Source organism: Pelodiscus sinensis, chromosome 1 (assembly GCF_052426305.1).
Source record: "Pelodiscus sinensis isolate ZL-2025 chromosome 1, ASM5242630v1, whole genome shotgun sequence".
NCBI classification, from domain to species: Eukaryota; Metazoa; Chordata; order Testudines; family Trionychidae; genus Pelodiscus; species Pelodiscus sinensis.
Window position 1 is genome coordinate 360,574,078 of NC_143052.1, and position 23,912 is coordinate 360,597,989.

A 23,912-nucleotide genomic window follows, 5' to 3' on the forward strand; every position below is an offset into this window, starting at 1 on the left:
CGCTAGAAACCGACCGCCAGCCTGACATCGAGCCGTTGATCACTACCCGCTGGGCCCGGCCTTCTAGCCTCTTTCTATCCATCTTACCGTCCATTTATCCAATCCACAATCCCTTAACTTGCTGGGAAGAATATTGTGGGAGACCGTATCAAAAGCCTTGCTAAAGTCAAGATATATCAACGTAGGTCAAGTCCACGACTTCCCCATGTCCACAGAGACAGTTACCCCATCAGAGAAGCTAATCACTTTGGTCAGGCACGACTTGCTGTTTGTGAATCCACGTTGACTATTCCTGATCACTTTCCTCTCGTCCAAGTGCCTCAAAATGGATTCCTTAAGGATCCCTTCCATGATTTTTCCAGGAACCGAGGTAAGACTGACCAGCTTATAGATCCCTGGATCGTCCTTCTTCCCTTGTTTAAAGATGGGCCCTACATTTGCTTTTTTCCAGTCACCCGGGATCTCTCCCAATCTCCACGACTTTTCAAAGATAATTCCGCAATGGCCTTTGCCGACTGCCTCAGTACCCTCACATTAAATCCGGGCCCATGGATTTGTGTAAGTTTAGCTTTTCTAAATAGTTCCTAGCCCACCGAGGGCTGCCCGCCTCCTTCCCATACTGCGTTGCCTAGTGCATTTGTCTGGGAGCTCACCTTGTCCGTGAATACAGAGGCAAAGAAAGCCTTGAGTGCTTCAGCTTTTCCCACATCGTCTGTCACTAGGCTACCTCCTTCATCCAGTAAGGGCCCCACCCCCTCTCTGGTCACCCTCTTATTGCTACATGCCTGGAGAAACCTTTCTTGTTCCCTTCACATCCCTCGCCAGCTGCAAGTCCAGTTGTGCTTTCGCCTGCCTGCTGACTGCCCGGCATTCTCGAGCTAATCCCCGGTCATCTGTCCAAGTTTCCACACTTGTCAGCTTCCTTTTTGTGTTTAAGCTCATCAGGGATGTCCCCAGTAGCCAATCTGGTCACCTGCCATATTTGCTTTTCTTGCTGCACATCGGGCTGGTTTCTTCCTGTGCCTTTAACAAGGCTTCTTTAAAATCCTGCCAGGTCTCCCGGACTCCTTCCCCCTTCACGTTACATCCCAGGGATCCTGCCCGTCAGTTCTCGGAGGGAGCCACAGGCTGCTCTGCTGAAGTCCAGGTGCTTTTTGCTGAGCTCTTTACCTTCCTTTTGTCAGGATCCTGAAATCGACTAGCTGGGGATCAGGGCTTCCCAGGGCGCCACCCACCTCAACTTCCCCCACGACTTCCTCCCTGTTTGTGAGCAGCAGGTCGAGTTGTGCCTGGCCCCTGGTCGGATCCTTCAGCACCCGTACCAGGAAATGTCTGGGGCCATGACTGAGGGGGTCAAATTAGGTCTGAAAGAAAAACTCCCCCCTGCCCCCCAGACCTCCCAGTGCTCCCCTAGCCCCCCCCCCCACAGGGGAGAGGTTATAACCCATTGTGACGTAGTGGGGGTACCTGGCTGGTTTCTATGCTGCTGGCTCTGGGGGAACCCCCACTGGCTGCCGTGGGTACCACGACCCAGCAAAACAGGATGAGTCACTATGCAAACCAGTGGCCAGACACCCCCCATGGAGAGGAACAAAGGAAGGTGGATGCTGCCCTGGCTGGGGGGCAGGGCTGGAAGTGAGTGGGTTGGTTGCTGGCTGTCGGAGGGCATGGAGGAGAGCCTAGGAGAAGGGGCTGGAGTTTAGGGGCCCAGTCTCCCCCATCTCAAGGGGGCCTGAGGCATCCTAGCCCAGTTCCTGTGACCAGATTACATCTGTGCTGCGCTGTGCTGGAGGAGCAATAAACCACCCTCAATTCCACTGGCTGGTGCAGTCTGTTTGGGCCATTTCGGGGTGCAGGAGACGGGGAACCCCCAACGCGCCGTCACACTGGTGTCAGAAGTGGGATGCACTGCACCCCGTGGATGGAGCTTCCAGCGGCAAGCGACAAGGCGCAGTAGAAGCAAGAGCCCTGGAGCCAGGCGTGCTGGAGACAGAGCGAAGCGGTTCCTGGGAATCGTGGGGCGCTGCAGCACTAGACTGGTGAGTCTGCACCGAGGGGCCCAGCGGGCAGATGGCCTACGCCCGACTCTTGAAGGCAGAGCTGGTGGGGCTGTGCAGAGAGAGGGGCTTGCCTATGCAGAAAGCAACCAAGGCCCAGCTGATTGCCCAGCTGGAAGAGAATGACCAGCCACAGGGCCAGGATCTTGTCCCCAGGGGAAGCAGCCAGACCCCCCCTGAGAGTGTGTCAGGCTCAGAGAGGGGGAGGAGCGCTGGAACCCACCGGAGAGATGAGACAGCGTCTCCCGGGAGGCCTGCAAGCCGTAGCCCATCTAGGGCAGGGGACAGCCCAGCGGAGCTGCGGCGGCTGGAGATCCAGCTGCGGATCAGGGAATTGGAAGTAGAGGACCGAGAGAAGGACCGCCAGGATCGAGAGAGGCAGCGGCAGCATGAGCTGGCCATGGCAGAGCGGAGAACCGGCGGGGCACCGGCTGCGCCAAGTGCGGAGGGGCCCCAAGGTCCCAGGACTGCCAGACGCTTGGAGAGGCTCGTGGTGGCCCAACTGAAGGACATGGGTGACATAGACGGGTTCCTCAGTGCCTTTGAGAGGGCCTGTGGACTGCAACGGGTCCCCCCAGCTGACTGGCTGCAGGAGCTCGTCCCCGCACTGAACCAGGAGGCGGCCGGAGTGCTCAGCCAGCTGGAGGACCTACAGCCAGGGGATTACAACCGAGTCAAGGAGGCCCTGCTGCACAAGTTCGGGCTGACCCCCGAGATGTACAGGAAGAAGTTCCGGGGGGTACAGAAAGGGCCACGGGAGACCTATGTGGACCTGGCCTCCCGCCTGGCGCAATACGGCCGCAAGTGGGTGTCTGGAGTCGGAGCCCAGACCGCAGAGGAGCTGCTCAAGCTGGTCATGATGGAGCAGTTCTATGAAGCGTGCCCACCCAAACTGAGGCTGTGGCTCAAGGACCGGAGACCAGAGAACCCCCAGGAGGCCGGGAGACTGGCGGATGAGTTCACGGAGAGCCGGTCCGGGTGTGAACGGGAGTCCCGGAGAGAGAGGGAACCGCGCAGAGACCGGATCTCGGCTGAGCGACGGAGGGAGTCAACTACGGGGCGAGACCAAGGAACAGGTCGTCTGCGCCCCAGAGAACCAGCCAGGGCCTGGACAGAGACAGCCCAAAGCCTAACTTGCCATCGCTGTGGGCAAAAAGGCCACAAGAGGGCTCAGTGCTCCAGGTCCCAGGACCGGGGACTTTCCAGGGTTAACTGGCTGGGGCGGGAGGAAGGGCAGGCTGCCCCAGAGGCAGGGGCTGGCAGGCAAACCTCAGCTCAGAGAGAGGGGAAGGATGCTCAGTGCACCTCCCCTGGGAGGTCTGATTCTCAGGAGGCGGATTTCTCCGTGTACCGGGTGGGGGCAGGACGGCCCCTGCGGAGCGAGTGCCTCATACCCCTGGAGGTGGATGGTAGGAAGGTGACGGGCTTCTGGGACACGGGGGCGGAGGTGACTCTGGCCCGATCCGACATAGTGGCCCCGGAGCGGATACTACCCCACGCGCAGCTGACCCTGAAGGGCATAGATGGGTCCCCATTTAAGGTGCCTGTAGCCCGGGTGCATCTGAAATGGGGGGCGAAGGAAGGCCTCAAGGAAGTGGGGGTGCACCCGCACTTGCCCACCGAGGTGCTGATGGGGAATGACCTAGAGGAGTGGCCCCATGAATCCCAGCGGGCTCTAGTCACTACCCGGAGCCAGAGCCAGCGGGGGGCTGACAACCTGGGTCCAGGGAAGGACTCCTGGCAGCGTCCTCAGGGTCCCATCCCAGTGGACACGGGGTCCAGCCAGGCTGGGACTCCGGACCTAGGCAGAGGTGGGGGACAGGTCCCGATCCCTGCCTCAGCAGCTGAATTCCAGGCTGAGGTGCAGGCAGACCCCTCCTTGCAGAGGCTGAGGGACCAGGCTGGCCTCCGTGCAGCTCAGCCCCGGGGGAGAGGTGGCCAGGAGAGATTCCTGCAGGAGCGTGGACTCCTGTTCCGTGAGTGGCTCCTCCCCAGGAAGGTGAGGGCATGGGGGGTCCAGCGGCAGCTGGTCGTCCCCCGAAAGTATCGCCTCAAGCTGCTGTATTTGGCCCACGATGTCCCCGTTGGGGGCCACCGGGGGATCCGGAGCACCCGGCTGAGGCTGCTCCAGCACTTCTATTGGCCGGGAATCTTTACAGCCGTGCAGCGGTACTGCCGGTCCTGTGACTCCTGCCAGAGGGGCGGGAAGGCCCAAGACAGGAGGAACGCGGCTTGGGGGTCTCTACCCCAGATAGAGGACCCTCTGGGCTTGCTGAGAGAGTTATGGGACGGGAAGACCTCCCTGGATGGAGCATCTGGGGTGGAAGCCGCCCTGGCTGTCCAGAGAAGGCTCGCTGGGCTCATGGCCCCAGCCCGAGAGACCCTGGCCAGAGATCAAGGCCAGCGGAAGGGTGGGTGTGACCCCCGAGGACAGGCCTGTGCCAGTCGCCCTGGAGCAGGGCGGCGAGTGGACAGAGGGAAGCCAGCTCATGTGGGGCCTCGCCACGGCCGGCCCGAGTCAAGGGGAGCACCCATGTCCCCAGGGCAGGTTCCCACGCAGAGGACCCGAACTTCCCTAGGTCACGAGCGGAGTGACCCTGCTCAGTTCGCTCTCGGAGGGGGGAGAACTGTGACGTAGTGGGGGTACCTGGCTGGTTTCTATGCTGCTGGCTCTGGGGGATCCCCCACTGGCTGCTGTGGGTACCACGACCCAGCAAAACAGGATGAGTCACTATGCAAACCAGTGGCCAGACACCACCCATGGAGAGGAACAAAGGAAGGTGGATGCTGCCCTGGCTGGGGGGCAGGGCTGGAAGTGAGTGGGTTGGTTGCTGGCTGTCGGAGGGCATGGAGGAGAGCCTAGGAGAAGGGGCTGGAGTTTAGGGGCCCAGTCTCCCCCATCTCAAGGGGGCCTGAGGCATCCTAGCCCAGTTCCTGTGACCAGATTACATCTGTGCTGCGCTGTGCTGGAGGAGCAATAAACCACCCTCAATTCCACTGGCTGGTGCAGTCTGTTTGTGCCATTTCGGGGTGCAGGAGACGGGGAACCCCCAACGCGCCGTCACACCCATCCCCCTCCCCTCACACACCGCAGCGCTCCCTGTGCCCCCCCGCCCCCTTACACAGGGGAGAGGTGTGACGGCGCGTTGGGGGTTCCCCGTCTCCTGCACCCCGAAATGGCACAAACAGACTGCACCAGCCAGTGGACTAGAGGAAGTTTATTGCCTCTCCAGGTTACAGCACAGCACAGATGTAATCTGGTCACAGAGCTGGGCTAGGATGCCTCAGGCCCCCTTGAGATGGGGGAGACTGGGCCCCTAAACTCCAGCCCCTTTCCCTAGGCTGTCTCCTCCATGCTTTCCCACAGTAACTAACTAAATTCCCTTCCAGCCCTGCCCCCCAGCCAGGGCAGCATCCACCTTCCTTTGTTCCTCTCCATGGGGGGTGTCTGGCCCCTGGTTCAACAAGTTTGGCCTTATCTCTGCCTAGCGAGGTTTTCCCTGCTGGGTCTTGCTCCAGACAGCAGGGGTCACCACAGCCCAGCAAGTACCCCCACTACGTCACAGAGAGGTTATAACCCATCCCCCACCTCCCCTCAGACACCCCAGTGCTCCCTGTGCCCCCCCAGCCCCCCCTCACACAGGGGAGAGGTTATAACCCATCCCACACCTCCCCTCAGACACCCCAGTGCTCCCTGTGCCCCCCAGCCCCCCTCACACAGGGGAGAGGTTATAACCCATCCCCCACCTCCCCTCAGACACCCCAGTGCTCCCTGTGCCCCCCCCAACCCCCTTTACACAGGGGAGAGGTCATAACCCATCCCCCACCTCCCCTCAGACACCCCAGTGCTCCCTGTGCCCCCCAGCCCCCCTTACACAGGGGAGAGGTTATAACCCATCCCCCACCTCCCCTCAGACACCCCAGTGCTCCCTGTGCCCCCCAGCTCCCCCTTACACAGGGGAGAGGTTATAACCCATCCCCCACCTCCCCTCACACACCCCAGTGCTCCCTGTGCCCCCCAGCCCCCCTCACACAGGGGAGAGGTTATAACCCATCCCCCACCTCCCCTCACACACCCCAGTGCTCCCTGTGCCCCCCAGCCCCCCCTCACACAGGGGAGAGGTTATAACCCATCCCCCACCTCCCCTCACACACCCCAGTGCTCCCTGTGCCCCCCAGCCCCCCTCACACAGGGGAGAGGTTATAACCCATCCCCCACCTCCCCTCACACACCCCAGTGCTCCCTGTGCCCCCCAGCCCCCCTCACACAGGGGAGAGGTTATAACCCATCCCCCCCCCTCTCCTCACACACCCCAGTGCTCCCTGTGCCCCCCCCAACCCCCTTTACACAGGGGAGAGGTTATAACCCATCCCCCACCTCCCCTCAGACACCCCAGTGCTCCCTGTGCCCCCCAGCGCCCCTTACACAGGGGAGAGGTTATAACCCATCCCCCACTTCCCCTCATGCACCCCAGTGCTCCCTGTGCCCCCCAGCCCCCCTTACACAGGGGAGAGGTTATAACCCATCCCCCACTTCCCCTCATGCACCCCAGTGCTCCCTGTGCCCCCCAGCCCCCTCACACAGGGGAGAGGTTGTAACCCATCTCCCCTCCTCCCCCACACACCCCAGTGCTCCCTGTGCCCCCCAGCTACTCCCACACACAGGTGGGCGGTTCTAACCCCCCCCCGACGGGTTCCCCGTCCAAAGGGAGGGGGGCGGGGCGGCCGGAGGCGGCACTGGGGGGACAGGGCGGCGGGGGGGGGGGCTGGTTCCGCGGGGCGGGAGGCGGCGCGGGGGGGGCTGGTTGCGGGGCGGGAGGCGGGGGGGAGGGGGGGGGCTGGTTCCGCGGGGCGGGAGGCGGCGCGGGGGGGGGGGGCTGGTTCCGCGGGGCGGGAGGCGCGGGGGGGGGGGCTGGTTGCGGGGGGGGGGGGGGCGGTCCGGAGCCGGGACTGCCCGGGCGCAGCGCTTCCTGGGCGGGGCGCAGCGCTGCGAGGTTGCTGCGCCGGGGACTCGCCATGGCCCGGGCCGCCTGGCTGCTGCTGCTGCTGCTGCTGGGGGCGCTGGCCCGGCTCGGCTCGGCCCGGCCCGGCCCCGGGGGCCCGGCGCCGCTGGGGGAGCAGCTGGCGGCCGCGGGGGCGCAGTTCGGCTGGCGGAACCTGAGCTGCCCGGCCTGCCGCCTGCTCTTCTCCGCCGTCGACCTGGGCGTGCAGGTAGCGCCCGTCCCCGCCGCTTCGGGCCGCCCGGCGGGGGGGGGGATGCGCGGACTCTCCGGGCTGGGTGCGGTGGGGAGGGGACCGGGCGCGGGCTGGCCGCTTACTGCTGTGTGCGGGGCTGGGGTCCTGCCCCCGTGGACCCCCCCCCCGCGGGGTGAGGCCGCCCCACAGCGCCCAAGTCTCTACCGGGAACACGGGCTCCTCCCCGCCCCGGACTCTCCTGACCCGGAGAAACTGAGGCAGGCAACGGAAGTGTCAGGCCGGGCGCCCCGTGGGGCGGTTCTGAGCCAGGGTCCGACCCAGCCCCGAACCGGCTGCCCCGGGGTTGTCCCGCTCCTGGGAGCGAGGTGCTGCGTGGGGGGTGAACGCGACGCGGGGTGTTCGAGCATGCGCAGTGGTGCTGCCTCTGCCCTGCGCCCCGCCCGGCCGGACACGGGGCAGAGCCGGCGGGGGGGAGGGGCAGAAGGTAGCAGAGTGGGACACGAGCACCAGGCTTTGCACAGACAGACCCACAGGCAGACTGAGCCTCGCGTGTGCACGTTGTGCATCTGCGTGTCGGGTTCGTGCACGTCGTGGGTCTAAGGCACGGCGCGCGCAGGTGGACACGCAGCATGTACAGGCGGACATATGGCACGCGGACGCGGACGTACAGGCAGACACATGGCACACAAGTGGGCACATGGCACTCGCAGGCAGACGTGCAGGCCGACACACAGTAGGTGCAGGTGGACACACATCACACACAAGCAGACACGGCTCGTGCGGGTGGAAGCACAGGCGGACACACGACATGCAGACACACGGTGAGCGCAGGTGGACACACGGCACACACAAGTGGGCACATGGCGCGTGCAGGCAGATGCACAGGTGGACACACAGCACACATGCAGACGGAAGCACAGGCGGACACACGGGGTGCGCAGGTGGACACATGGCGCGCGCAGGCAGATGCACAGGCAGACACACGGCAGGTGCAGGTGGACACACGGCACACACAAGTGGGCACATGGCGCGTGCAGGCAGATGCACAGGCGGACACACGGCAGGTGCAGGTGGACACACGGCGCACGTGCAGGTGGAAGCACAGGCAGACACATGGCGCGCACAGGCAGACGCACAGGTGGACACACGGCGCACATGCAGACGGAAGCACAGGCTGACACACGGCGCACGCAGGCAGATGCACAGGCAGACACACGGCAGGTGCAGGCGGACACACGGCGCACGTGCAGGTGGAAGCACAGGCAGACACACGGTGCGCACAGGCAGACGCACAGGTGGACACACAGCACACGTGCAGACGGAAGCACGGGCGGACACATGGCGCGCGCAGGCAGATGCACAGGCAGACACACGGCACACGTGCAGACGGAAGCACAGGCGGACACACGGTGCGCACAGGCAGATGCACAGGCGGACACACGGCACGCATGCAGACAGAAGCACAGGCGGACACATGGCGCGCTCAGGCAGATGCACAGGCGGACACACAGCAGGTGCAGGTGGACACACGGTGCACGTGCAGGTGGAAGCACAGGCAGATGCACAGGTGGACACACGGCACACGTGCAGACGGAAGCACAGGCGGACACACGGCGCACGCAGGCAGATGCACAGGCGGACACACGGCGCGCACAGGCGGACAGCCATATGCAGAAGGGGCTTTTAATTTGCTCAAGCCAGAGGTCCTGAGCGTGCACCTGGGGCTGCTGAAGCCCCTGCCCTGCCCCGAGCCCTGCCCTGTGCCCCGCGCCCTGCCCTGCACCGCCCCGCTCCCTGCCCTGCCCTGCCCCGCGCCCTGCCCTGTGCCCCGCGCCATGCTGTGCCCCGCTCCCTGCCCTGCCCCGCCCCGCACCTTGCCCTGCGTCCCGCCCCGTGCCCTGCTCTGCCCTGCGCCCCGCCCCGTGCCCTGCCCTGCCCCGCTCCCTGCCCTGCCCCACCCCGCCCCCTGCCCTGCGCCGCCCCCTGCCCTGCGCCGCCCCCTGCTCTGTGCCCCGCGCCCTGCCCTGCCCCGCTCCCTGCCCTGCCCCGCCCCGCGCCCTGCCCTGCGCCCCACGCCCTGCTCCACCCCACCAGCTCTGTCAGACTCTGCCGGGGGCTTTGTGCGGGCACTAGAAAGGGGCAAAGGGGGAGGCCAGGGCTGAGCCGGGACCGGCATTGAGGGACCTGGGGGATCAAGCCACTTGAGGGGGGCAGGAGGAGGGGAACATCCAGGAAGCGGGGCAGGAGCTGCTGGCAGCCCCTGTGCAGGGGTTGTGCCCCACCCAGAGGGGGCAGAGGAGGGGGGCGCAGGGTTCGGAAAGGCGCGGCCGCCTGGTTCCTCGGCTCTCACTCGAGCGCCCGGGGGCGTCGGGGGCTCAGGCTCAGTAGCCAGGCCCCTCGCAGGGTTTGCGCTCGCTGAGGGGCTCCGTGCCTGTTGCAGATGGAGCCCAGTGAGGAGCGGCTCGGGCGCCTGGCGGCGAGCGTGTGCACGGCGCTGCGGCTGGCGCGGCCGGCGGTGTGCCGGGACGCCGTGCGGCTCTTCGAGAAGGACGTGGTGTCGGCCTGGGTGCGCTCCGTGCTGCGGCCGGAGGAGATCTGCGGCCTGCTGGTGGGCGCCCGCTGCGGGCACTGGGACATCCTGGCGGACTGGAACGTGACGCTGCCCGGCGCCCCCAAGCCGCCCGTGGTGCCGCCCGCGCCGCCCCCGCCCGGCGCCCCCACCGCCCGCCTGCTCTTCCTCACCGACCTGCACTGGGACCGGGCCTACGCGCCGGGCAGCGACCCCGCCTGCAAGGACCCGCTGTGCTGCCGGGGGGAGCCGGGCCCCGGCGGGGCGGGCGCCGGCTACTGGGGCGAGTACGGCAGGTGCGACCTGCCTCTGCACACCATCGAGCACCTGCTGCAGCACCTGGCCCGCGGCCCCCCCTTCCAGCTGGCCTACTGGGCGGGCGACCTGCCGGCCCACGACGTCTGGCAGCAGAGCCGGGCCGACCAGCTGCGGGCGCTGCGCACGCTCAGCACCCTGCTGCGCAAGCACCTGGCGCCCCTGGCCGTGTACCCCGCCGTGGGCAACCACGAGGCGGCGCCCGTCAACGGCTTCCCCCCGCCCTACGTGCACGGCAACCAGTCCTCCGCCTGGCTCTACGAGGCCATGGCCCAGGCCTGGCAGGGCTGGCTGCCCCCCGAGGCCCTGCAGACCCTCAGGTGGGGAGGGGGCTGGGGGGCTGGCTGTGGGGAGGGGGCTGGCTGGGGGGCTGGATGCGGGGAGGGAGGCTGGCTGTGGGGAGGGGGGCTGGCTGGATGCGGGGAGGGGGGCTGGCTGCGGGGAGGGGGGGGGGCTGGCTGGGGGGGGGGCTGGCTGTCGGGGCTGGATGCGGGGAGGGGGCTGGCTGGGGGCCGGGGAGGGAGGCTGGGGGGGCTGGCTGGGGGGGGCTGGAGGGGGGCTGGCTGGGGGGCTGGCTGTCGGGGCTGGATGCGGGGAGGGGGGCCAGGGGGGCTGGGGGGGAGGGGGGCTGGCTGGGGGGCTGGCTGGGGGGGGAAGGGGGGGGCTGGCGGGGAGGGGGCTGGGGGGCTGGATGCGGGGAGGAGGGCTGGCTGCGGGGGGGGGCTGTCGGGGCTGGATGCGGGGAGGGGGGCCAGCTGGGGGGCTGGCTGGGGGGAGGGGGGCTGGCTGGATGCGGGGAGGGGGGCCAGCTGGGGGGCTGGCTGGGGGGAGGGGGGCTGGCTGTCGGGGCTGGATGCGGGGAGGGGGGCCAGCTGGGGGGCTGGCTGGGGGAGGGGGCTGGCTGGGCGGCTGGATGCGGGGAGGGGGCTGGCTGTGGGGCTGGATGTAGGGAGGGGGGCTGGCTGGGGGGCTGGATGCAGGGAGGGGAGCTGGCTGGGGGGAGGGGGGCTGGCTGTCGGGGCTGGATGCGGGGAGGGGGCTGGCTGGGCGGCTGGATGCGGGGAGGAGGGCTGGCTGCGGGGAGGGGGGCTGGCTGGGGGGCTGGCTGGGGGGGGGAGGCTGGCTGTCGGGGCTGGATGCGGGGAGGGGGCTGGCTGGGGGGCTGGATGCGGGGAGGAGGGCTGGCTGCGGGGAGGGGGGCTGTCGGGGCTGGATGCGGGGAGGGGGGCCAGCTGGGGGGCTGGCTGGGGGAGGGGGCTGGCTGGGGGGCTGTTGGGGCTGGATGCGGGGAGGGGGGCCAGCTGGGGGGCTGGCTGGGGGTAGAGGGGCTGGCTGGGGGGCTGTCGGGGCTGGATGCGGGGAGGGGGGCCAGCTGGGGGGCTGGCTGGGGGGAGGGGGGCTGGCTGGGGGGCTGTCGGGGCTGGCTGCGGGGAGGGGGGCTGGCTGGGGGGCTGTCGGGGCTGGCTGTGGGGAGGGGGGCTGGCTGGGGGGCTGGCTGCGGGGAGGGGGGCTGGCTGGGGGGCTGGCTGCGGGGAGGAGGGCTGGCTGCGGGGAGGGGGGCCGGCTGGGGGGCTGGCTGCGGGGAGGGGGGCCGGCTGGGGGGCTGGATGCGGGGAGGAGGGCTGGCCGGGGAGGGAGGCTGGGGGGCTGGATGCGGGGAGGAGGGCTGGCTGCGGGGAGGGGGGCTGGCTGGGGGAGGGGGGCCGGCTGGGGGGCTGGCTGCGGGGAGGGGGGCTGGCTGCGGGGAGGGGGGGGCTGGGGGGCTGGCTGCGGGGAGGGGGGCCGGCTGGGGGCTGGCTGCGGGGAGGGGGGCTGGGGGGAGGGGGGCGGGGGGGCTGGCTGCGGGGAGGGGGGCCTGGCTGGGGGGCTGGCTGCGGGGAGGGGGGCTGGGGGGCTGCGGGGAGGGGGGGCTGCGGGGAGGGGGGCTGGGGGGAGGGGGGCTGGCTGGCGGGGAGGGGGGGCTGGGGGGCTGGGGGGGGAGGGGGGCCGGCTGTGAGGTCTACGCAGGGTGGGCGTACCCCTCCCCCCGCCGGCCCCCCTCACACTGCCGCCCGCAGGGTGGGGGGCTTCTACACGCTGCGCCTGCGCCCCGGCCTGCGCCTCGTCTCCCTCAACATGAACTTCTGCTCCGAGGCCAATTTCTGGCTCCTCATCAACGCCACGGACCCGGCGGGGCAGCTGCAGTGGCTGGTGGGGGTGCTGCAGGCGGCAGAGGAGCAGCAGGAGAAGGTGAGGAGGGCTGGCTGGGGGGCTGGCTGGGGGAGGGGCGATCCTGGGGGGCAGTCACTGCTTGTGCTGGGGGGGTGGGTAGCGGTGTGTCGGGGGAGGGGGCGTTCCGGCGGGTGTTTGGGGGGGCGGGTAGCGGTGTGTCAGGGGAGGGGGAGTAGCGGTGTGTCGGGGGAGGGGGTGTTCCGGCGGGTGTTTGGGGGGGCGGGTAGCGGTGTGTCGGGGGCAGGGGGCGTTCCGGCGGGTGCTGGGGGGGGTGGGTAGCGGCGTGTCGGGGGAGGGGGCGTTCCGGCGGGTGTTTGGGGGGGCGGGTAGCGGTGTGTCAGGGGAGGGGGCGTTCCGGCGGGTGTTTGGGGGGGCAGGTAGCGGTGTGTCGGGGGCAGGGGGCGTTCCGGCGGGTCCTCGGGGGGCGGGTAGCGGTGTGTCAGGGCAGGGGGCGTTCCGGCGGGTGCTGGGGGGGGCGGGTAGCGGCGTGTCAGGGGAGGGGGCGTTCCGGCGGGTCCTGGGGGGGGGCGGGTAGCGGTGTGTCAGGGCAGGGGGCGTTCCGGCGGGTGCTGGGGGGGCGGGTAGCGGCGTGTCAGGGGAGGGGGCGTTCCGGCGGGTGCTGGGGGGGGGGCGGGTAGCGGTGTGTCGGGGGCAGGGGGCGTTCCGGCGGGTGCTGGGGGGGGGGCGGGTAGCGGTGTGTCAGGGGAGGGGGCGTTCCGGCGGGTGCTGGGGGGGGGGCGGGTAGCGGTGTGTCGGGGGCAGGGGGCGTTCCGGCGGGTGCTGGGGGGGGGGCGGGTAGCGGTGTGTCGGGGGCAGGGGGCGTTCCGGCGGGTGCTGGGGGGGGGGCGGGTAGCGGTGTGTCAGGGGAGGGGGCGTTCCGGCGGGTGCTGGGGGGGCGGGTAGCGGTGTGTCGGGGGAGGGGGCGTTCCGGCGGGTGCTGGGGGGGCGGGTAGCGGTGTGTCGGGGGAGGGGGCGTTCCGGCGGGTGCTGGGGGGGGGGGGCGGGGTCGGGGGCAGGGGGCGTTCCGGCGGGTGCTGGGGGGGGTGGGTAGCGGCGTGTCGGGGGAGGGGGCGTTCCGGCGGGTGCTGGGGGGGGTGGGTGGCGGCGTGTCAGGGGAGGGGGCGTTCCGGCGGGTGTTTGGGGGGGCGGGTAGCGGTGTGTCGGGGGAGGGGGTGTTCCGGCGGGTGTTTGGGGGGGCGGGTAGCGGCGTGTCGGGGGCAGGGGGCGTTCCGGCGGGTGCTGGGGGGGGTGGGTGTGTGTGTCGGGGGAGGGGGCGTTCCGGCGGGTGTTTGGGGGGGCGGGTAGCGGTGTGTCGGGGGAGGGGGCGTTCCGGTGGGTGCTGGGGGGGGGCGGGTAGCGGTGTGTCGGGGGAGGGGGCGTTCCGGCGGGTGCTGGGGGGGCGGGTAGCGGTGTGTCGGGGGAGGGGGCGTTCCGGCGGGTGCTGGGGGGCGGGTAGCGGTGTGTCAGGGGAGGGGGCGTTCCGGCGGGTGCTGGGGGGGTGGGTAGCGGTGTGTCAGGGGAGGGGGCGTTCCGGCGGGTGCTGGGGGGGGCGGGTAGCGGTGTGTCGGGGGAGGGGGCGTTCCGGCGGGTGTTTGGGGGGGCAGGTAGCGGTGTGTCGGGGGCAGGGGGCGTTCCGGCGGGTCCTGGGGGGGCGGGTAGCGGTGTGTCAGGGCAGGGGGCGTTCCGGCGGGTGCTGGGGGGGCGGGTAGCGGCGTGTCAGGGGAGGGGGCGTTCCGGCGGGTCCTGGGGGGGGGGGCGGGTAGCGGTGTGTCAGGGCAGGGGGCGTTCCGGCGGGTGCTGGGGGGGCGGGTAGCGGCGTGTCAGGGGAGGGGGCGTTCCGGCGGGTGCTGGGGGGGGGGCGGGTAGCGGTGTGTCGGGGGCAGGGGGCGTTCCGGCGGGTGCTGGGGGGGGGGCGGGTAGCGGTGTGTCAGGGGAGGGGGCGTTCCGGCGGGTGCTGGGGGGGGGGCGGGTAGCGGTGTGTCGGGGGCAGGGGGCGTTCCGGCGGGTGCTGGGGGGGCGGGTAGCGGCGTGTCAGGGGAGGGGGCGTTCCGGCGGGTGCTGGGGGGGCGGGTAGCGGTGTGTCGGGGGCAGGGGGCGTTCCGGCGGGTGCTGGGGGGGGGGCGGGTAGCGGTGTGTCAGGGGAGGGGGCGTTCCGGCGGGTGCTGGGGGGGCGGGTAGCGGTGTGTCGGGGGCAGGGGGCGTTCCGGCGGGTGCTGGGGGGGGGGGGGCGGGTAGCGGCGTGTCGGGGGCAGGGGGCGTTCCGGCGGGTGCGGGGGGGGGGGGCGGGTAGCGGTGTGTCAGGGGAGGGGGCGTTCCGGCGGGTGCTGGGGGGGGGTGGGTAGCGGTGTGTCGGGGGCAGGGGGCGTTCCGGCGGGTGCTGGGGGGGCGGATAGCGGTGTGTCGGGGGCAGGGGGCGTTCCGGCGGGTGTTTGGGGGGGCGGGTAGCGGCGTGTCAGGGGAGGGGGCGTTCCGGCGGGTGTTTGGGGGGGCGGGTAGCGGTGTGTCGGGGGAGGGGGCGTTCCGGCGGGTGCTGGGGGGGCGGGTAGCGGTGTGTCAGGGGAGGGGGCGTTCCGGCGGGTGTTTGGGGGGGCGGGTAGCGGTGTGTCAGGGGAGGGGGCGTTCCGGCGGGTGCTGGGGGGGCGGGTAGCGGTGTGTCGGGGGAGGGGGCGTTCCGGCGGGTGTTTGGGGGGGCGGGGTAGCGGTGTGTCGGGGGAGGGGGCGTTCCGGCGGGTGTTTGGGGGGGCGGGTAGCGGTGTGTCGGGGGAGGGGGCGTTCCGGCGGGTGTTTGGGGGGGCGGGTAGCGGTGTGTCGGGGGAGGGGGCGTTCCGGCAGGTGCTGGGGGGGGGGCGGGTAGCGGTGTGTCGGGGGAGGGGGCGTTCCGGCGGGTGCTGGGGGGGCGGGTAGCGGTGTGTCGGGGGAGGGGGCGTTCCGGCGGGTGCTGGGGGGGCGGGTAGCGGTGTGTCAGGGGAGGGGGCGTTCCGGCGGGTGCTGGGGGGGGTGGGTAGTGGTGTGTCAGGGGAGGGGGCGTTCCGGCGGGTGTTTGGGGGGGCGGGTAGCGGTGTGTCGGGGGAGGGGGCATTCCGGCGGGTGCTGGGGGGGCGGGTAGCGGTGTGTCAGGGGAGGGGGCGTTCCGGCGGGTACTGGGGAGGCGGGTAGCGGTGTGTCGGGGGCAGGGGGCGTTCCGGCGGGTCCTGGGGGGGCAGGTAGCGGTGTGTCGGGGGAGGGGGCGTTCCGGCGGGTGCTGGGGGGGCGGGTAGCGGTGTGTCGGGGGCAGGGGGCGTTCCGGCGGGTGCTGGGGGGGCGGGTAGCGGTGTGTCAGGGCAGGGGGCGTTCCGGCGGGTGCTGGGGGGGGGGCGGGTAGCGGCGTGTCAGGGGAGGGGGCGTTCCGGCGGGTCCTGGGGGGGGGCGGGTAGCGGTGTGTCAGGGCAGGGGGCGTTCCGGCGGGTGCTGGGGGGGCGGGTAGCGGCGTGTCAGGGGAGGGGGCGTTCCGGCGGGTGCTGGGGGGGGGGCGGGTAGCGGTGTGTCGGGGGCAGGGGGCGTTCCGGCGGGTGCTGGGGGGGCGTTGTAGCGGTGTGTCGGGGGCAGGGGGCGTTCCGGCGGGTGCTGGGGGGGGGGGCGGGTAGCGGTGTGTCGGGGGCAGGGGGCGTTCCGGCGGGTGCTGGGGGGGGGGGCGGGTAGCGGTGTGTCAGGGGAGGGGGCGTTCCGGCGGGTGCTGGGGGGGGTGGGTAGCGGTGTGTCGGGGGCAGGGGGCGTTCCGGCGGGTGCTGGGGGGGCGGATAGCGGTGTGTCGGGGGCAGGGGGCGTTCCGGCGGGTGTTTGGGGGGGCGGGTAGCGGTGTGTCAGGGGAGGGGGCGTTCCGGCGGCTGTTTGGGGGGGCGGGTAGCGGTGTGTCAGGGGAGGGGGCGTTCCGGCGGGTGCTGGGGGGGCGGGTAGCGGTGTGTCGGGGGAGGGGGCGTTCCGGCGGGTGTTTGGGGGGGCGGGTAGCGGTGTGTCGGGGGAGGGGGCGTTCCGGCGGGTGTTTGGGGGGGCGGGTAGCGGTGTGTCGGGGGAGGGGGCGTTCCGGCGGGTGTTTGGGGGGGCGGGTAGCGGTGTGTCGGGGGAGGGGGCGTTCCGGCGGGTGCTGGGGGGGGCGGGTAGCGGTGTGTCGGGGGAGGGGGCGTTCCGGCGGGTGCTGGGGGGGCGGGTAGCGGTGTGTCGGGGGAGGGGGCGTTCCGGCGGGTGCTGGGGGGGCGGGTAGCGGTGTGTCGGGGGAGGGGGCGTTCCGGCGGGTGCTGGGGGGGCGGGTAGCGGTGTGTCAGGGGAGGGGGCGTTCCGGCGGGTGCTGGGGAGGTGGGTAGCGGTGTGTCGGGGGAGGGGGTGTTCCGGTGGGTGTTTGGGGTGCGGGTAGCGGCGTGTCGGGGGCAGGGGCGTTCCGGCGGGTGCTGGGGGGGGTGGGTAGCGGTGTGTCAGGGGAGGGGGCGTTCCGGCGGGTGTTTGGGGGGGCGGGTAGCGGTGTGTCGGGGGCAGGGGGCGTTCCGGCGGGTGCTGGGGGGGGGGCGGGTAGCGGCGTGTCGGGGGCAGGGGGCGTTCCGGCGGGTGCTGGGGGGGGCGGGTAGCGGTGTGTCGGGGGAGGGGGCGTTCCGGCGGGTGCTGGGGGGGCGGGTAGCGGTGTGTCGGGGGAGGGGGCGTTCCGGCGGGTGCTGGGGGGGCGGGTAGCGGTGTGTCAGGGGAGGGGGCTGTGACGTAGTGGGGGTACCTGGCTGGTTTCTATGCTGCTGGCTCTGGGGGATCCCCCACTGGCTGCCGTGGGTACCACGACCCAGCAAAACAGGATGAGTCACTATGCAAACCAGTGGCCAGACGCCCCCCATGGAGAGGAACAAAGGAAGGTGGAATGCTGCCTTGGCTGGGGGGCAGGGCTGGAAGGGGGGGAGTTGGTTGCTGGCTGTCGGAGGGCATGGAGGAGAGCCTAGGAGAAGGGGCTGGAGTTTAGGGGCCCAGTCTCCCCCATCTCAAGGGGGCCTGAGGCATCCTAGCCCAGTTCCTGTGACCAGACTACATCTGTGCTGCGCTGTGCTGGAGGAGCAATAAACCACCCTCAATTCCACTGGCTGGTGCAGTCTGTTTGTGCCATTTCGGGGTGCAGGAGACGGGGAACCCCCAACGCGCCGTCACAGGGCGTTCCGGCGGGTGCTGGGGGGGCGGGTAGCGGTGTGTCAGGGGAGGGGGCGTTCCGGCGGGTGCTGGGGGGCGGGTAGCGGTGTTTCGGGGGGGGGCGTTCCGGCGGGTGTTTGGGGGGGCGGGTAGCGGTGTGTCGGGGGAGGGGGCGTTCCGGCGGGTGCTGGGGGGGCGGGTAGCGGTGTGTCAGGGGAGGGGGCGTTCCGGCGGGTGTTTGGGGGGGGGCGGGTAGCGGTGTGTCGGGGGAGGGGGCGTTCCGGCGGGTAGCGGTGTGTCAGGGGAGGGGGCGTTCCGGCGGGTGTTTGGGGGGGCGGGTAGCGGTGTGTCGGGGGAGGGGGCGTTCCGGCGGGTAGCGGTGTGTCGGGGGAGGGGGCGTTCCGGCGGGTAGCGGTGTGTCAGGGGAGGGGGTGTTCCGGCGGGTGTTTGGGGGGGCGGGTAGCGGTGTGTCGGGGGAGGGGGCGTTCCGGCGGGTAGCGGTGTGTCAGGGGAGGGGGTGTTCCGGCGGGTGTTTGGGGGGGCGGGTAGCGGTGTGTCGGGGGAGGGGGTGTTCCGGCAGGTGTTTGGGGGGGCGGGTAGCGGTGTGTCGGGGGAGGGGGCGTTCCGGCGGGTATTTGGGGGGGCAGGTAGCGGTGTGTCGGGGGAGGGGGCGTTCCGGCGGGTATTTGGGGGGGCGGGTAGCGGCGTGTCGGGGGAGGGGGCGTTCCGGCGGGTGTTTGGGGGGGCGGGTAGCGGCGTGTCGGGGGAGGGGGCGTTCCGGCGGGTGTTTGGGGGGGGGGGTAGCGGTGTGTCGGGGGAGGGGGCGTTCCGGCGGGTGCTGGGGGGGGCGGGTAGCGGTGTGTCAGGGGAGGGGGCGTTCCGGCGGGTGTTTGGGGGGGCGGGTAGCGGCGTGTCGGGGGAGGGGGCGTTCCGGCGGGTGTTTGGGGGGGCGGGTAGCGGTGTGTCGGGGGAGGGGGCGTTCCGGCGGGTGTTTGGGGGGGCGGGTAGCGGTGTGTCGGGGGAGGGGGCGTTCCGGCGGGTGCTGGGGGGGCGGGTAGCGGTGTGTCAGGGGAGGGGGCGTTCCGGCGGGTGCTGGGGGGGCGGGTAGCGGTGTGTCGGGGGAGGGGGCGTTCCGGCGGGTGTTTGGGGGGGCGGGTAGCGGTGTGTCAGGGGAGGGGGCGTTCCGGCGGGTGCTGGGCTGGGCGGGTAGCGGCGTGTCGGGGGAGGGGGCGTTCCGGCGGGTGTTTGGGGGGGCGGGTAGCGGTGTGTCAGGGGAGGGGGCGTTCCGGCGGGTGTTTGGGGGGGCGGGTAGCGGTGTGTCGGGGGAGGGGGCGTTCCGGCGGGTGTTTGGGGGGGCGGGTAGCGGTGTGTCGGGGGAGGGGGCGTTCCGGCGGGTGTTTGGGGGGGCGGGTAGCGGCGTGTCGGGGGAGGGGGCGTTCCGGCGGGTGTTTGGGGGGGCGGGTAGCGGCGTGTCGGGGGAGGGGGCGTTCCGGCGGGTGTTTGGGGGGGCGGGTAGCGGCGTGTCGGGGGAGGGGGCGTTCCGGCGGGTGTTTGGGGGGGCGGGTAGCGGTGTGTCGGGGGAGGGGGCGTTCCGGCGGGTGTTTGGGGGGGCGGGTAGCGGCGTGTCGGGGGAGGGGGCGTTCCGGCGGGTGTTTGGGGGGGCGGGTAGCGGCGTGTCGGGGGAGGGGGCGTTCCGGCGGGTGTTTGGGGGGGCGGGTAGCGGCGTGTCGGGGGAGGGGGCGTTCCGGCGGGTGTTTGGGGGGGCGGGTAGCGGTGTGTCGGGGGAGGGGGTGTTCCGGCGGGTGTTTGGGGGGGCGGGTAGCGGTGTGTCGGGGGAGGGGGCGTTCCGGCGGGTGCTGGGGGGGCGGGTAGCGGTGTGTCGGGGGAGGGGGCGTTCCGGCGGGTGCTGGGGGGGCAGGTAGCGGTGTGTCTGGGGAGGGGGCGTTCCGGCGGGTGTTTGGGGGGGCGGGTAGCGGTGTGTCGGGGGAGGGGGCGTTCCGGCGGGTGCTGGGGGGGCGGGTAGCGGTGTGTCGGGGGAGGGGGCGTTCCGGCGGGTGCTGGGGGGGCAGGTAGCGGTGTGTCGGGGGAGGGGGCGTTCCGGCGGGTGCTGGGGGGGCGGGTAGCGGTGTGTCGGGGGAGGGGGCGTTCCGGCGGGTGCTGGGGGGGCGGGTAGCGGTGTGTCGGGGGAGGGGGCGTTCCGGCGGGTGCTGGGGGGGCGGGTAGCGGTGTGTCGGGGGAGGGGGCGTTCCGGCGGGTGCTGGGGGGGCGGGTAGCGGTGTGTCGGGGGAGGGGGCGTTCCGGCGGGTGTTTGGGGGGGCGGGTAGCGGTGTGTCGGGGGAGGGGGCGTTCCGGCGGGTGCTGGGGGGGCGGGTAGCGGTGTGTCGGGGGAGGGGGCGTTCCGGCGGGTGTTTGGGGGGGCGGGTAGCGGTGTGTCAGGGGAGGGGGCGTTCCGGCGGGTGTTTGGGGGGGCGGGTAGCGGCGTGTCGGGGGAGGGGGCGTTCCGGCGGGTGCTGGGGGGGCGGGTAGCGGTGTGTCGGGGGAGGGGGCGTTCCGGCGGGTGTTTGGGGGGGCGGGTAGCGGTGTGTCGGGGGAGGGGGCGTTCCGGCGGGTGTTTGGGGGGGCGGGTAGCGGTGTGTCGGGGGAGGGGGCGTTCCGGCGGGTGTTTGGGGGGGCGGGTAGCGGTGTGTCGGGGGAGGGGGCGTTCCGGCGGGTGTTTGGGGGGGCGGGTAGCGGTGTGTCGGGGGAGGGGGCGTTCCGGCGGGTGTTTGGGGGGGCGGGTAGCGGTGTGTCGGGGGAGGGGGCGTTCCGGCGGGTGTTTGGGGGGGCGGGTAGCGGTGTGTCGGGGGAGGGGGCGTTCCGGCGGGTGTTTGGGGGGGCGGGTAGCGGTGTGTCGGGGGAGGGGGTGTTCCGGCGGGTGTTTGGGGGGGCGGGTAGCGGTGTGTCGGGGGAGGGGGCGTTCCGGCGGGTGTTTGGGGGGGCGGGTAGCGGTGTGTCGGGGGAGGGGGCGTTCCGGCGGGTGTTTGGGGGGGCGGGTAGCGGTGTGTCGGGGGAGGGGGCGTTCCGGCGGGTGCTGGGGGGGCGGGTAGCGGTGTGTCAGGGGAGGGGGTGTTCCGGCGGGTGTTTGGGGGGGCGGGTAGCGGTGTGTCGGGGGAGGGGGCGTTCCGGCGGGTGTTTGGGGGGGCGGGTAGCGGTGTGTCGGGGGAGGGGGCGTTCCGGCGGGTGTTTGGGGGGGCGGGTAGCGGTGTGTCGGGGGAGGGGGCGTTCCGGCGGGTGCTGGGGGGGCGGGTAGCGGTGTGTCGGGGGAGGGGGCGTTCCGGCGGGTGTTTGGGGGGGCGGGTAGCGGTGTGTCGGGGGAGGGGGCGTTCCGGCGGGTGTTTGGGGGGGCGGGTAGCGGTGTGTCGGGGGAGGGGGCGTTCCGGCGGGTGCTGGGGGGGCGGGTAGCGGTGTGTCGGGGGAGGGGGCGTTCCGGCGGGTGTTTGGGGGGGCGGGTAGCGGTGTGTCGGGGGAGGGGGTGTTCCGGCGGGTGTTTGGGGGGGCGGGTAGCGGTGTGTCGGGGGAGGGGGCGTTCCGGCGGGTGTTTGGGGGGGGGGGGGGGGGGGGGGGGGCGGGTAGCGGTGTGTCGGGGGAGGGGGCGTTCCGGCGGGTGCTGGGGGGGCGGGTAGCGGTGTGTCAGGGGAGGGGGCGTTCCGGCGGGTGTTTGGGGGGGCGGGTAGCGGCGTGTCGGGGGAGGGGGCGTTCCGGCGGGTGCTGGGGGGGCGGGTAGCGGTGTGTCGGGGGAGGGGGCGTTCCGGCGGGTGTTTGGGGGGGCGGGTAGCGGTGTGTCGGGGGAGGGGGCGTTCCGGCGGGTGCTGGGGGGGCGGGTAGCGGTGTGTCGGGGGAGGGGGCGTTCCGGCGGGTGCTGGGGGGGCGGGTAGCGGTGTGTCGGGGGAGGGGGCGTTCCGGCGGGTGTTTGGGGGGGCGGGTAGCGGTGTGTCGGGGGAGGGGGCGTTCCGGCGGGTGCTGGGGGGGCGGGTAGCGGTGTGTCGGGGGAGGGGGCGTTCCGGCGGGTGCTGGGGGGGCGGGTAGCGGTGTGTCGGGGGAGGGGGCGTTCCGGCGGGTGCTGGGGGGGGCGGGTAGCGGTGTGTCGGGGGAGGGGGCGTTCCGGCGGGTGTTTGGGGGGGCGGGTAGCGGTGTGTCGGGGGAGGGGGCGTTCCGGCGGGTGTTTGGGGGGGCGGGTAGCGGTGTGTCGGGGGAGGGGGCGTTCCGGCGGGTGCTGGGGGGGTTCCCTGCTCTCACCTGCTGCTGTCCCAGGTGCACGTCATCGGGCACATCCCCCCCGCCCACTGCCTGAAGAGCTGGAGCTGGAACTATTACCGCATCGTCAACAGGTGGGCCCCCACCCCGGCTTCTCCAGCCCCTCCCTGCCCTGGGCGCCCCTCCCCCCCCGCCTGGCAGGGACACCCCTCTCCCCAGTGAGTTTGGCGTCCCCTGGACCCAGCCCAGCCCCCGCTCCGCTGCCAGGCCCCATGGCCGCTCCTGTCGGGTGCCGTAGCTGTTCCTCTCCAAAGGACCCAGGGCCCTGCGCTTCCCGCCTGGTGGGAATGGGCTGGTGAGCGAGGCAGAGGGAAACTGAGGCAGACCCGAGCGCAATGCCGGAAGTGCCCTGTTTGTCCCACTAGGGTCACTGGCTCACCCCCGCCAGCACCCGTGGGCCCAGCGAGGGCCCCTGACACCCGGCTCTGCCCACAATAGGTTCGAGGGCACCATCGCGGCGCAGTTCTTCGGGCACACGCACGTGGACGAGTTCGAGATGTTCTATGACGAGGAGACACTCACGCGCCCCGTCTCCGTGGCCTTCGTGGCCCCCAGCGTCACCACCTACATCAACCTCAACCCTGGTGAGTGGGGGAAGGGTGGGGGGCGGGGTGTGGGGCTGGCTGGGTGTGACGCTTTGCTCCCCTGCCCCCAGGCTACCGGGTCTACCAGCTGGACGGCGACTACCCCGGCAGCTCCCACATGGTGCTCGACCACGAGACCTTCATCCTCAACCTGACGGAGGCCAACGCTCCGGGGGCCGTGGCCCGGTGGCAGCGCCTCTACGGCGCCCGCGAGGCCTACGGGCTGCCCAGCGTCTTCCCGGCCGACTGGGACCAGCTCATCCGCCGCCTGCAGGCCGACCAGCGCCTCTTCCAGCGCTTCTGGTTCCTGCTGCACAAGGGCCACCCGCCCCGCGAGCCCTGCCGGGAGCCCTGCCAGGTCGCCCTGCTCTGCGCCCTGCGCACCGGGCGCTCCGCCGACCCCCGGCTCTGCCACAGCCTCAGCCCCCGCCTGCCCTTCCCCCACATCCAGGCCCTGTGGCGCCAGCGGCGGCTGTGCTGAGCTCCATCTGGCCGGGCTCTGTGGCGCCAGCGGCGGCTGTGCTGAGCTCCGTCTGGCCGGGACCTGTGGCGCCAGCGGCGGCTGTGCTGAGCTCCGTCTGGCCGGGCCCTGTGGCGCCAGCGGCGGCTGTGCTGAGCTCCATCTGGCCGGGCCCTGTGGCGCCAGCGGCGGCTGGGCTGAGCTCAGTCTGGCCGGGCCCTGTGGCGCCAGCGGCGGCTGGGCTGAGCTCAGTCTGGCCGGGCCCTGTGGCGCCAGCGGCGGCTGTGCTGAGCTCAGTCTGGCCGGGCCCTGTGGCGCCAGCGGCGGCTGGGCTGAGCTCAGTCTGGCCGGGCCCTGTGGCGCTAGCGGCGGCTGGGCTGAGCTCAGTCTGGCCGGGCCCTGTGGCGCCAGCGGCGGCTGGGCTGAGCTCAGTCTGGCCGGGCCCTGTGGCGCTAGCGGCGGCTGGGCTGAGCTCAGTCTGGCCGGGCCCTGTGGCGCTAGCGGCGGCTGAGCTGAGCTCAGTCTGGCCGGGCCCTGTGGCGGGGCGGGGGGCCGCGGGGGGCCCTGTGGCTGGGGGGCCATGTGGAGCCCTGTGGCGGGGCCGGGGGGCCGCGGGGGGCCCTGTGGCCGGGGGGCCATGTGGGGCCCTGTGGCGGGGCTGGGGGCTGCGTGGGGCCCTGTGGCGGGGCTGGGGGCCGCGGGGGGCCCTGTGGCTGGGGGGCCATGTGGGGCCCTGTGGCGGGGCCGGGGGGCCATGTGGGGCCCTGTGGCGGGGCTGGGGGCCGCGGGGGGCCCTGTGGCTGGGGGGCCATGTGGGGCCCTGTGGCGGGGCTGGGGGCCGCGGGGGGCCCTGTGGCGGGGGGGCCATGTGGGGCCCTGTGGCGGGGCTGGGGGCCGCGGGGGGCCCTGTGGCTGGGGGGCCATGTGGGGCCCTGTGGCGGGGCTGGGGGGCCATGGGGGGCCCTGTGGCGGGGGGGCCATGTGGGGCCCTGTGGCGGGGCTGGGGGCCGCGGGGGGCCCTGTGGCTGGGTGGGCCTGTTGGCGCTTCCCCTCAATAAAAGATGAATCAAACTGGGCTGTGGTGCTGAGTTGGG

At 72.2% G+C, this 23,912-nt stretch overlaps 1 protein-coding gene across 1 annotated transcript; it reads left to right on the forward strand.

The window, feature by feature from the left end:
• Positions 1 to 6,990: 6,990 nt before the first annotated feature.
• Positions 6,991 to 23,889, forward strand: SMPD1 (sphingomyelin phosphodiesterase 1). Its single transcript, XM_075918016.2, has 6 exons — positions 6,991 to 7,268; positions 9,694 to 10,457; positions 12,195 to 12,366; positions 21,772 to 21,848; positions 22,213 to 22,358; positions 22,430 to 23,889. The coding sequence occupies exons 1-6, from the start codon at positions 7,074 to 7,076 to the stop codon at positions 22,837 to 22,839; spliced, it is 1,764 nt and encodes a 587-aa protein (XP_075774131.2). The 5' UTR covers positions 6,991 to 7,073; the 3' UTR covers positions 22,840 to 23,889.
• The last annotated feature ends 23 nt before the right edge of the window (positions 23,890 to 23,912 follow it).

Coding starts and splice junctions, on each gene's coding strand:
- SMPD1 (XM_075918016.2), top strand. CDS start 7,074: ATGGCCCGGGCCGCCTGGCTGCTGCTGCTGCTGCTGCTGGGGGCGCTG. Junction 10,458..12,194: donor GAGGCCCTGCAGACCCTCAG/GTGGGGAGGGGG, acceptor TGCCGCCCGCAG/GGTGGGGGGCTTCTACACGC. Junction 22,359..22,429: donor CTACATCAACCTCAACCCTG/GTGAGTGGGGGA, acceptor CCCTGCCCCCAG/GCTACCGGGTCTACCAGCTG.